General features: G+C 43.4%; 1 protein-coding gene and 1 non-coding gene across 3 annotated transcripts; both read right to left on the reverse strand.

Annotated features, from left to right (window-relative positions):
• Positions 1 to 1,883: 1,883 nt before the first annotated feature.
• Positions 1,884 to 12,254, reverse strand: RPL21 (ribosomal protein L21). 2 transcript variants are annotated; one of them, XM_040340485.1, is made up of 6 exons: positions 12,153 to 12,254; positions 8,856 to 8,944; positions 6,692 to 6,753; positions 3,579 to 3,691; positions 2,189 to 2,339; positions 1,884 to 2,003 (listed from the first exon to the last, which is right to left on the reverse strand). In XM_040340485.1, the coding sequence occupies exons 2-6, from the start codon at positions 8,920 to 8,922 to the stop codon at positions 1,914 to 1,916; spliced, it is 483 nt and encodes a 160-aa protein (XP_040196419.1). In that variant the 5' UTR covers positions 8,923 to 8,944; positions 12,153 to 12,254; the 3' UTR covers positions 1,884 to 1,913. The 2 variants fall into 2 exon arrangements, with proteins under 2 accessions (XP_040196419.1, XP_040196420.1); XM_040340486.1 differs by having other exon boundaries at positions 12,126 to 12,214.
• LOC120929799 lies at positions 3,415 to 3,548 on the reverse strand. Its single transcript, XR_005747497.1, has one exon. It is a non-coding gene; the product is annotated as a small nucleolar RNA SNORA27 (small nucleolar RNA).
• Positions 12,255 to 12,472: the final 218 nt, after the last annotated feature.

Consider the following 12,472-nt stretch of genomic DNA (forward strand, 5'->3'; position numbering starts at 1 on the left):
GAGGGAAGGAGAGCAACCTTTAACCACTTGCCGTCGCTGCACCGCCGAAATACGTCCACAAGGTGGCTCTCCTAGGCGAGACCACGTAAATGGACGTCCTGCCTATTAGCCGCCACTAGGGGCGCACGCGCGCCGCCGGAGGCGCGCGCCCCCCGCTCGCCCCCGACTCCCGTGCGTGTGCCCGGCGGGCGCGATCGCCGCCGGGCACACGCGATCGCTCGGTACAGAGCGGGGAACGGGAGCTGTGTGTGTAAACACACAGCTCTCGTTCCTGTCAGCAGGGGAAATGCTGATTTTCTGTTCATACAATGTATGAACAGAAAATCAGTGTTTCCCCTAGTGAGGCCCCCCCCCCCCCCCCCACAGTAAGAACACACCCAGGCATACTTAACCCCTTCCCCGCCCCCTAGTGTTAACCCCTTCACTGCCAGTGGCATTTTTATAGTAATCTAATGCATTTTTATAGCACTGATCGCTATAAAAATGCCAATGGTCCCAAAAATGTGTCAAAAATGTCCGAAGTGTCCGCCATAATGTCGCAATACCGAAAAAAAAATCGCTGATCGCCGCCATTACTAGTAAAAAAAATATTAATAAAAATGCCATAAAAATACCCCCTATTTTGTAAACGCTATAACTTTTGCGCAAACCAATCAATAAACGCTTATTGCGATTTTTTTTTACGAAAAATATGTAGAAGAATACGTATCGGCCTAAACTGAGGAAAAAAAATGTTTTTCTATATATTTTTGGGGGATATTTATTACAGCAAAAAATATTCATTTTTTTCAAAATTGTCGTTCTATTTTTGTTTATAGCGCAAAAAATAAAAACCGCAGAGGTGATCAAATACCACCAAAAGAAAGCTCTATTTGTAGGAAAAAAAGGACGCCAATTTTGTTTGGGAGCCACGTCGCACGACCGCGCAATTGTCTGTTAAAGCGACGCAGTCCCGAATCGCAAAAAGTACTCTGGTCTTTGGGCAGCAATATGGTCCGGGGGGTAAGTGGTTAATAGATACCACCAGTTCCACTTACAAGAAATAAAATACCAGATGGGGTTGGCTTTTCTACACTTCTTGCAAATTTCTCTCCAGGAGCAGTCATGTATAAAACAGTCACCCAACACAGCAGAGGGGGAAAAAAAAAGCAGTTTTGAGATAATATCCCATCCCCATGAGCAGCTCTACTGCAGTACAATTATAAGCTCAGAATCACTTAGGCCTGTGGCCGTCACACCTGACCAATCCACTGCGTTGAACTAAAAGTATTTGTGGGGGAAAAATGTCGTCAGGTTATTTTTCCTCATATTAGGGAGCAATCGTATATAGTGTTGCCATAGACTTGAGCAGTCAATGAACCAGAAGATGGGGAGGGGGGGGGGGGGGCACTTAACCCGGCATTTTATTTTTTCACACACACAATGCAAGGTAAATCAGTTACCATGCATTGCAGGGCATTAAAATGGATTGTGGAGATGCCATAAAAAAAAATGGGTGTAAAGCCCAAGATTTACTTCAACCCTTCTGCTTTACAGTGCCAATATCTGGTTTACAAGGAATAAAAATATAGAAAAGGATAGAAATGATTTCTCAAGCTATAAATTTGCCAGGGACACCATGTACTTGTCAAGGCATTAAACTGGCTCCAATTCTCTAAAAATAGGATGGTAAGAGCAATGACAAGCTGCTACATGTGCTAAACTCCAGCTTTCAGCAATTTAGGAGTAGAGATCCGATTGGCCAAACACAAATTAAATATCAAAACCGCTCAGAGAGGCAGCCCGTACTTGACTTCCTGACAGTCAAGAGCCTCTAAAGATTTTTGAAATGTGCCAGCACAAGTACGACTTGTAAACAGCAATAAAAACACACAAGCAGTGGCTTGAGAAAAGGATGTTTTAATAGCAGTATTTTATGCCATAAACTCATATGGAATTGGCTCAAGGAGCTCGGGTTCCTTTCCAAATGTTCGGACAAAGTGAGCTTCACTTGGTTGGGCTGGCTGCAAAGAAAAAACAGAAGCCATTACTATTTTGCATTAGAACACAGATATTATGAAATGACATTACAAGTGCTCTCAGAACCGGTGAAATGACACTCACATTTACTGTAACAGTAAATTGTTTGGAGAAAAGATCATCACTGAGCATTCTACACAGCAAAGTACAAAATGAACAGTGTCCTTACCTGACGTTTAAGCTCCACCCAGGTGCCGTTCTCCTTGGCTTCCTTTTTCTTCCTCTCGTTTTCCTTCACGCGTTGCAGGAAACTGTCTCTGCTCTTTGAGTGGCGGATGTGCTCTACACGGACATTGATTCTCTTGGCAAGTATCTTACCTCTGAACAAAGAAAGGTAGTTAGTTATGCAACAGTTGGTGGGTTTACTGCTAATACTTGCCCAATAATTTGCTATCCGGACACCCACAAAAAAGGTACATTTCTCACAATCTCAACATTTGATCAGATTCAGACTGATCACACAAGGCCAACAAATCTTAACCACTGCCTAAGTACGAGACAAATGCTGGTTCAATCATCCAGGATCAAATGACCAGAAACTGGTATATGGTATGCATTTAAGCCACTGTTCACATTTAGCAATTTAGGAATCACGGGTGGAATTGCTGTTATTCTGCAAAGCTGGCAAAACGCAGCACGCCCGATTGAGTGCCATTAATCTTTAATGCCACCAGTACGTGGCAGGGTTTTGCTGCGATTGTTGTGCAAACCACACTGCACAAAGCTGGTCACCCAAAGAGCAGCTTTTCGGCGACAAGCTTTGTGTGAATGCCGTGTTCACACCAACGATTAGGGCCAGTGCAAATTGTAGTGGCATTCACTACTGCGGCTCTCAGCAGGTAGGTGCGGTTGGGCCCTATCCACTGACAGTTCGTTGCCATCGCACATATTTCACAGCTCTCAAAAGTCATCCATTACCTGTGGTGACCATTGCTAAATGCACTTTGTGTCCAGCAGTGATCGCCGCAGATTATTGCAGGCTGTATAGAGAGCCGCAAATAGGTACAGCCACACGTACACAGATCTGCAGGAGGAATTTCCGCTACAATTCACACCAATCCTAACGGCTGGTGTGAATGTAACCACACAGCACATTCACATGAAGCTTGTCACTGAAAAGTTCCTGCTCCTTTTTGGGAAACAATGCAGCAATGGCAGTGCAACAAATCGCACGACAATCACAGCAAAACTATCCTTTTGTTCCAATGTGACCCAGGAGCGATTCAGTTCGCATGTGTTGCGCTTTACAAGTCTCTCTCTCAGGAAGGGCAAAAGGTTGGACACCTGTTTTAGAAGAACTTCACTTTATACCTACATATTCTCTGTAAAACGCTTCAGAATGTTTTTTTTAGAAATCACCATTAAGCTTTAATCTGCTGCCATTCTAAACACAAATGATGTCTCCTCTGACAGGACACAAGCCAAACATATTAAGAACTGACTTGGGTTTTAGGAGGAGGTTTCATTTAGCCCCCTTGAATAACCAAAATAGACACAAAAGATCTAAATGGCAAAGTGAAGGGGCTCTGCATTAAAAACAATTACAAAAGGTTACCTACTTGACTTGTTTGTTGACAATTATTCCAACAGCATGCTGTGTGACATTGTAGATCCGACCAGTCTTGCCATGGTAGCACTTGTGTGGCATACCTTTCTGGATTGTGCCTGTACCCTGTAAGTAATGAAACTGGGTTAGCCAACTGCAATGAAACGACAATTTAAAGAAACAGTATGAAGTCAGCATTGCCTTCTGCACCAAGATTCAAGCGGTTCTAGATTTTTAAAAGTAAGTGCTTCCCTAGTTTAAAGAGAAAACTCAACTTTCAAGCAAAGAAGAACCAAGAATTTGCATGACAAAAATAAGCTTCCAAAACACGTCAGCCAAACATTCAGATTTTACTCTAAAGTTCTAAACAGCCAGCCATATACAGACTCAAAGAAAAAAATAAAAACAAACAAAACAAAGATTGCTCTCAGAACCGGTGAAATGTTGAAATCACATTTACCAAAAAGGTAAATAATTTGGAGAAGGATCATCACAGAGCAATTTAAAACTTGCTGCCAACACACACACACACTTAACAGATTTTATAGTGCCCAAACCCACCAAGACAATGTTATCCAGGAACGAAATTGGCCTTCTGCTGCTCTACTATGCAAACAGGCCCAAGCCAAAATGTCACTTGACTATGGAATCAGACTTAAAGCGGTAGTAATGCCACAAGGTCCAGCAGTGTCTGCCAGACCTTCAGCCGGAACTCAAAGCGCATGAGCCACCAAGACAGCGGCTGCATGCAAAGGGAATCTCCTAAACCGTACAGGTTTAGGAGAGTCTTACCTGTAGGTCAAAGTGAAAAAAAAAAAAAGAAAAAAAGAAAAAAGAAAAAAAAAAAAAACTTTACCACCACTTTAAAGGGGTATTAGACCCAAAACCAAAAATGAAATAATGACTGGTAAACTGCAATAACTGCATTAGGTTCTTTTTTTACGTTTTTCCTGTTGTCACCTGGTGATCTGGACAGCAACGTCTGTACTAGAATTCCTCTACTCTGATTAAAAAGCAGTATACCTCTTTGGACGACATAAAGGCCAGTTGGGGGAGGGTAGTGTTAGTAAATCTAACAGATTTAACGCACTACTTGCAGCCAAACTCCAGCTAATACTTTTTACACTGTTAAAGCAGTTCCCCCCCTCTTTGGATAAAGGTTTTACCCGAAGACAAATCACTGTAAGCACCACTGTCAGTGTAAATAGTTTGACTCAAGCCTCTGCAGTTCAGCTTGTTCTGTTGAAAAAGCAAACTTAACTGTAGTAAACTTGTACCTACAGGCAAGCTTGCCTGTAGGTACAAGAATATTTCCCAAACGTGCATAGTTTAGGGCAGTGGTCATCAACCCTGTTCTCAGGGCCCAACAGGCCAGGTTTGCAAGATAACTGAAATACATAACAAGTGATATAATTTGCTGCTCAGCGATTGCAGTATTTTAGTCTGCATCTCCCCAAGGTAATACATAAAACCTGGCCCGTTAGTGGGCTTTGAGGAAAGGGTTGACCACTGGTTTAGGGGATATTCAATATTCCTGCAGCAGTTGACGTCACTGGCGCATGTGCTCCGAAGAAACAGAACGGCGAATATGCCTTCCCTTTAGAGTGCTATGACATGATCGTTGCTCCCATGCACATGATTGACATTGTGGCTCAGCCAAACAGCTGGAGCCCACAAACCCAGAAGGAAGACCAGGAGAAGATGGGAGCCCCTTCAGCAGTTACCACCTGTCGCGGCAGGGCTTAGTTTTAAGGAAGATCATGACATTAACTTGCTGGGGGATATTTTTATTTTATTCCACACTTATCGCTTTAATGACCAGATCACCGGCTGAAAAATAAAGGAAAGAAAGCCTGACAAAGAAAATGCAGCCATCACAAAAACTGGTAAGCTGCAATACAATGTTTTTGGTTTATTACCGCTTCAGAAAGCATTTGAAGACCTGGGGAATGCCTGTCTTAAGCAGTTTTACTATATTGAACATATAAAAGGAATTTATTGCAATATATTTGAGTTTATCTACGTATATTTAAGTGGTTATTTGGTTTGGCAGACATTGTATGTACAGCAATGTTAGTTTAAATGTATTAAAGCGGTTGTATGCCCTGACCAAAAAAAAGCACCCGCACCGCCTCCCAGTCACCGCTGAGGGAGCCAACATGTTGCCTCCGTTACTGCCGGGTGACATCACTCCATGCGCCGACGTCATGCAAGGTGAATATCAACTAAACTGTACAGGTTTGGGAGGAAATATTCATCTTATTTACAGGTAAGCCCGATTATAGGTTTACCTGTAGGTAAAAATGTGGAAAAGTATAGAACCGCTTTGAATGCAAATATATTTTGTCGAGTAGAATAAGTAGCCGGGCACTTTAGAAAGTGTGAATCACATTAGTGATGGCAGGCTGCTTAAAAGAATTAAGGGGACTGAGCAGCGCAATAGATTTATCCACATTTATATTATAGCTTACAAATCTAAATTTGAACTAAACACATCCTACCCTCTTTACCACATGAGAAGGGTAGAAGTTTACAAAATAGCTTGCATTGAGGAGAATTTATGATATATCAGGCCAGTGAACAAAATGACAAGGTCATTTCTGGGAAGAATAGATTTTTTTTCTGCACTACCAAAAAGAAAACCGAATGCAGCCACCACACCCAACGGCTGATAAGATGCAATATATTACATGTTTGTTCTTGGAGACACACACACACACACACACACACACACACACACACACACACACCATTGAAATAAAAAAAAAGCAATTTAAGGGCGTCAAATGATCGCAAAGAGTACAAATTGGCACATAAAACAGGCAACTATAGTAAAAATGCTATAGTGCATTATCTTTAGCAATTAAGACTTTGCAGGGTAAAACTATTCCATGGCATAAAAATACATTCATTGTCTGCGTTATAAGAACTATCGAGTATTGTTCCATATTTTAAGATGAATTTCAGAATCTTTGTATTTGGCTAGGCAAGCTTATGAAATCAAAAAGTGTAGGCCTTTCCACCAAACTGCTTACCATTACTAGAGTCTTTGGTTCCTAGGTAGGTAGGTTTTTAAATATTTTAAAACTAAAATTTTAATTAGAAAAAAAAAAAAAAAAATCGTACCTTGATATCAACAATATCACCCTTCTTGTAGATGCGCATATAAGTTGACAGTGGCACCGGACCTAGAAGAGAAATTATTCCATCAACACCAGAGAACTATCCCTCACTTTATACAAGCCTTCTTCCAGCTTAACACAAATAAAACAATCTTTGATACGCCAATTGCTTTTGCCATACATCTTGGGAGTTAAAATACAGGAAAATAAATCTAGCATATTGACCTGTCAGTCATTCATTTTCCTGAAGCGGTCTGCAATATTTGATAAAACTAAAAGTACAGCCTAGGTTTAATAAATCAAAACGTCACTTTATTGGCTGATAACACTTGGGTATATTTGTTTCAGGCAGCTCTTGGGAAATAATTGTTTTACTATACAATCCATGGTAGCATAACAGGAATTCAGCTAACTGAAATGGCACAGCAATAATGCCCGGTTCACACTTGTGCGATGCCAGACATTGCATGTAATTCGCAGCGCACTGCTGTTCACATTACATGCGATGTGTGCGGTGCGATTTCAGCCATACAGATAGTATGGCTGATATTGCACTGCATTCAGTCGAAACACAGGACCCTTTTTTCTATTCAGATCAGAATCGGATCACGTGTTGACACATATGCGATCTGGGTCCGAAATGTCAGTCGCAGTGCGATACGCGAGCTGAAATGGGTGTGTCGGTGAGATATGACACTTCCCAGCAGTTCGCATATGGAAGTGTGAACGGCAGTGCAATGCGAAAACCCACAGTGGACTCGTAGGGTTCTTGCATCGCACATGTGCGAACCGGGCCCAAGATTTCCCTTTTCTTTGTGCTGAAAACTGATCAGGCCCTTTAGGCCCGGTTCACACTTGTGCGATGCGAGAACCCACAGTGGACTTGCGGGGTTCTTGCATCACACAGACTCACACTGCCATAAGCGAACTGCTGGGAAGTGTCATCTCAACGGCACCCCCATTCCAGCTTGCGTATCGCACTGCGACTGACAGTTCGGACATGGATCGCATGTGTGAACACACGTGATCCGATTCTGGTCTGAATAGAAAAAAAGGATCCAGTGGGTGCGTTTCGACCGAATGAGGTGCAATATCAGCCATACTATCTGTAGGTCTGCAATTGCACCGCACAGACATTGCATGTAATGTGAACAGCAGTGCACTGCAAATTACTTGCGATGTCTGGCAGCACACAAATGTGAACTGGGCCTGTCACATCTGCTTTCCTGCAGTAAAATTTTAGCTAGAAATCCAACTTAAGTAGCCAGTTCACTCATTTGCTACAGCATGTCAAATTTAAGCAGACCCAAAAATCATATTTAAAATGCTCCGAAGCATGTGCAGTAATGCAAAGACATGCATGGGTATAATAAAAAGGGCCCAAAAGGGAAATTCTGCAGTTTATAGAGAAAAACTCAATATCTTTGGGTACTACCTTCAAAACCAACAAACATAAATAGCAATTACCAAAAACATCCATTTTAGAAAACCATATAAATTGCAGTTCAGTAAGCAAGCCGACAATCTAAATTTGACACAATTTTTCTTCCTGTTTTCAGAGAAAACCAATGCAATATAGTAAAACCTTGGTTTGAGAGCGTTTAGCAACATTTTATAAAAAATTTTGACTTGATATAAAAGCGATGTCTTGATATAAGAGTAGCATCATGTCACAATGTATATAAGAGTATAAATATTTAAAGAAGGTACAACATTTAGCAACGTATTGTTACACTTAGAGGTGCCTCTCTTTATACTCTGTAGCTCCTGCTTAATTTTGCGTCTAATCCCCTTGTGGAGGCTTCCATTTTATGGTTACACAACCTATCACATTGCTATAATCTTTTTATATGGACTAAAAACTGAAGAACTTATGAATAAATGGTTGCGGAACGAATCATTTGAGTTTCCATCATTTCTTGTGGGGATATTTGCTTTGATATACAAGTGCATTGGATTACAAGCATGTTTCTGGGACAAATTATGCTCGCAATCCAAGATTTTACTGTACATGTAAAATTTATAAAATGCACAGCAGTGTGCCGAGGTGCATGTTTAGTTTACATGTTGGGGTGCCACTGAAAATGAATGGCAATCTGAATACACTCCACACACAGATGTGACTGGGCCCCTAAAATATTTCAAAGTTCTGTAGCTTCATTGCTTACCATGCTTGCGGAAGGGTCTAGAGAACATATAACGGGTTCCTCTCCTCTTGCCTCTTGTGTTCGTCATTTTTCAGTTATAATTGCCCCTACTGTGGAGAAGAAAAAAAAAGTGAACTCAAGCAGCAGCATGCACTGAAAACAGAATGAATATCAAAGGAAAACCTTCACTAGTATCAGCAACAACCACAAGATGTTTATACTCGCTTCCTCCATCAGAGCATCTCAAAAATCCAGTATGCTGCTTTTTTTGGGGGGATGTTATGACACTTTATTGCTTCCTACAGTATCTGGCCTCTTGGCAGAACCAAAAACTGTCAAGTGGATATGAGAGTATCCATTGCCCAGCAAACTGATCAGGCCAAGTTATGTATGAGGTGTGTGGCTGTTCCTGCTCGACAGAAGTCAGTTTGACTGACTTATATCAAAGGGAAATTATCCAACAGCCAGTGTTTTCTGACAATGGCTGGTACTGCTGTCAGAATACAAAGCCCCAGAGGGGAAGGAGGGATTTATCCCTCATTTGTGTGAGTGGAGAAATAAAGAGTGCAGCTGTAACTCGAACAGCAATTAAAACATCAGAAGTTCTAATTCTTCCTCTAGTAAAATGTGACTTAATTTTTGGGACCACCGCGGGAGTCTATGCCCGGAAGTGGGTGCAAATACCTGAAAGGTGCCAAATGTGACACTGGAGGTTCCATTTTTGTGTGGACCTCCGCTTTAAAAATTACCCCATCGTCCTAGTACAGGGAAACTCCAGTCCTTCAGCTATTGCCATGACTGGTACTTGCAGTGCCAAAACAGCTGGAGGGCCACTTTTGCACAACCCTGCACTAGTGCATTGGACATTCCCAACAGTCTGTAAAGCCTAGTACACATTAGAAAATCAGATGATTTGATCTCCATGAAATGTTCGCACTACGCAGAAAACTAGGCCATTAAATGGTATGACAAAGGAAAAAGTCTCACTTAGGCAGCCACGATCCAGAGTAGATCATTGCTCCAAATCATAAATCCTGTACAAAAATGTCTTTGGAACAGTGGTTAGCACTGATTAGATTGTAAGCTCCTTGAGGGCAGGGACTGATGTAAATGTACAATATGTATGTAAAGCGCTGTGTAAAATTGTCAGCCCTATATACCGTATTTATCGGCGTATAACACGCACCCTAGCTTTAAGAGGGAAGTTTCAGGAAAAAACTTTCCACGGCCCCCTGCGTATAACACGCAGGCACAGTTTACCCTCTATTTTCTGGGTAAAAAAAGTGACTGCTATACACCAATACAGTAAATACACATTTTCATCTGAAAAGCTAAAGTCAGCTCTGGAAAGCGGTAAAATAGTTATAGTAGGTTGGAAAAAAAAAAACACACAAGTCCAACCTATGTGTGCGATTTTATGTCAGTATTACATTGTACATCCCTGTATGTTGCGATCATTCAGGTGCTTATCCAATATTTTTTTTGAAGTGGTTGTAAACCCTTTACAACCACTTTAACCTACGAGTAAGCCTAGATGAAGGCTTACCTGTAGGTGCTGGAAATCTCACAAACCTAAAAGGTTTAGGAGATATATGCAAAAAATAGCGGCACCCATCTATACGGCGCAAGCATACCGAGCGTACCGCCAACGGCAACATGCTGTTAGTGGTGGCTCCCACGGGAGCCAGTCACAGCGCCGGAGCAGCAATACCCGGAAGTCACTCCGGGTACCATGGCGGCGTCTGAGGCGAACAAGGGTCACTGCGGGGGCTTCGATCTCGGGTAAGTAATTCAAAATGAGCTAGTATGCTATGCATACTAGCTCATTATGTCTGTCTTGCAGGTTGTCTTTTTTTAAAGAGGGTTTACTTCCTCTTTAAACTATCAATGCTTTCCCGAGACCACCCCCTGAGGAAGGGAATTCCACATCCTTGCCACTTAAAGCGGGAGTTCACCCATTTGTGTTTTTTTTCTCTTTTCCCCTTAGATTCCTGCTCGTTTTGTCTAGGGGAATCGGCCATTTGTTTTAAAATATGAGCCGTACTTACCGTTTACGAGATGCATCCTCTCCGTCGCTTCCGGGTATGGGTCTTCGGGAGCGGGCGTTCCTTCTTGAATGACAGTCTCCCGAGAGGCTTCCGACGGTCGCATCCATCGCGTCACTAGTAGCCGAAAGTCGGTGCGGCTCTATACTGCGCACCGACGTTCTGCTACTTTCGGAAAATCGTGACGCGATGGATGCGACCGTCGGAAGCCTCTCGGAAGACTGTCAATCAAGAAGGAACGCCCAGTCCCGCAGCCCATACCTGGAAGCGACGGAGAGGATGCATCTCGTAAACGGTAAGTACGGATCATATTTTAAAACTAGCCGATTCCCCTAGACAAAACGAGCAGGAATCTAAGGGGAAAATGTGTTCGCTATGGGTGAACCTCCGCTTTAATGAACAGCAAATAGAACTGATCAATATATGGAGACTCATCCACTTCTCTAATATGTAGCAGGCTACTCCGGTCTGCAGAATCAGCTTGCTCAGCAGGGGGGGGGGGGGGGAATAGAAATCACCCCCGAGCAGGCAGATATCCACTCACTGTGCAGAGCAGAGATGGGCCCAGCCCAGTTATTCTCTATGGGGAGATCAGGTGAAAACAGACCACCTTGTCCATTTTCATCGAATCCGCCAGATGGGTGGAAAATAAGAGCACGATCCGCCCGGATGTCATGGAGAGGATCGCATAGCAGCGGGTGTGAAGTCACTGCTGACATCCGTCTCTCCATAGGAGTGAATGGAGGGTCCAATCAGACCCACCTGGAAATCTGACAGGCGTATCAGTGTGAAAGCAGCCTGAGAGCGGAGGAATGGGGGACAAGCAATGAATCGCTCCCTGTGGGAAAGGCTGCTGGACGGGGAGGACCGGTGTGTACAGTACACCATGCCGCCAGGCTTCTCACTCATCCACATGGTCACCCTCCCTGGAAGAAGCAGACGAGCTCCCCCTCCCGGCAGGCACGGGACGGAGGACTCCTATACACGGGGCCTGGTCTATGAAGGGCTCGGTACAGAGCTCCGCTGACATGAGGCCCGGCCTATGTATGGACATTACATGTCACACGCTCCTCAGTCCCAGGCCTCCTCACACCAGGCCACACTATACAAAGCGGCCATACACGGCTCTCCGAGCCCACCACACTACTCAAACCTCTACCTTCCCCTCCGCACTGCTCTCCCCCTCACACTGCGACCCTTTCCGCGGAGCTTCCCTCCAAACAGCCAGCCCAATCCCCTCACACACCGGGAGCTCGAACTCTCATGCGGCTACCTGCAAGATGGCGGGTCCGGTGGAAAGAGAGAGATCAGGCTCCGCCTCTCACACGTGACCCCTCTGCGACTGCCCACCCAACTGCCTGATCGGGTGTCTCTCACCACAACCGATATTTATGGCAGAGCAGCTGTAGTTACAACAACGTGTTAGTGAGTTGATAGAAATAAAGGTCTCGTCTAAATAGAAAAGCACTTTTTGTTTTTAACAGGCATATATTAGGACAACTATTCATAAGCTGAGGGCCAGTGTTCCGTCAGATTAGGTGATCCGTCAAAACTTATAACATAATTGACGTTTCATCGCCGCCATCTTGCTAC

Source organism: Rana temporaria, chromosome 2 (assembly GCF_905171775.1).
Source record: "Rana temporaria chromosome 2, aRanTem1.1, whole genome shotgun sequence".
NCBI classification, from domain to species: Eukaryota; Metazoa; Chordata; class Amphibia; order Anura; family Ranidae; genus Rana; species Rana temporaria.

What these genes read in the sequence shown, in the direction of transcription:
- RPL21 (XM_040340485.1), bottom strand. Translation starts at nt 8,922, where the DNA reads ATGACGAACACAAGAGGCAAGAGGAGAGGAACCCGTTATATGTTCTCT. An exon ending in TAGACCCTTCCGCAAGCATG is followed by an intron (nt 6,754 to 8,855) that starts GTAAGCAATGAA and finishes TTTCTCTTCTAG; the next exon opens with GTCCGGTGCCACTGTCAACT. An exon ending in ATTGTCAACAAACAAGTCAA is followed by an intron (nt 2,340 to 3,578) that starts GTAGGTAACCTT and finishes TTCTTTGTTCAG; the next exon opens with AGGTAAGATACTTGCCAAGA.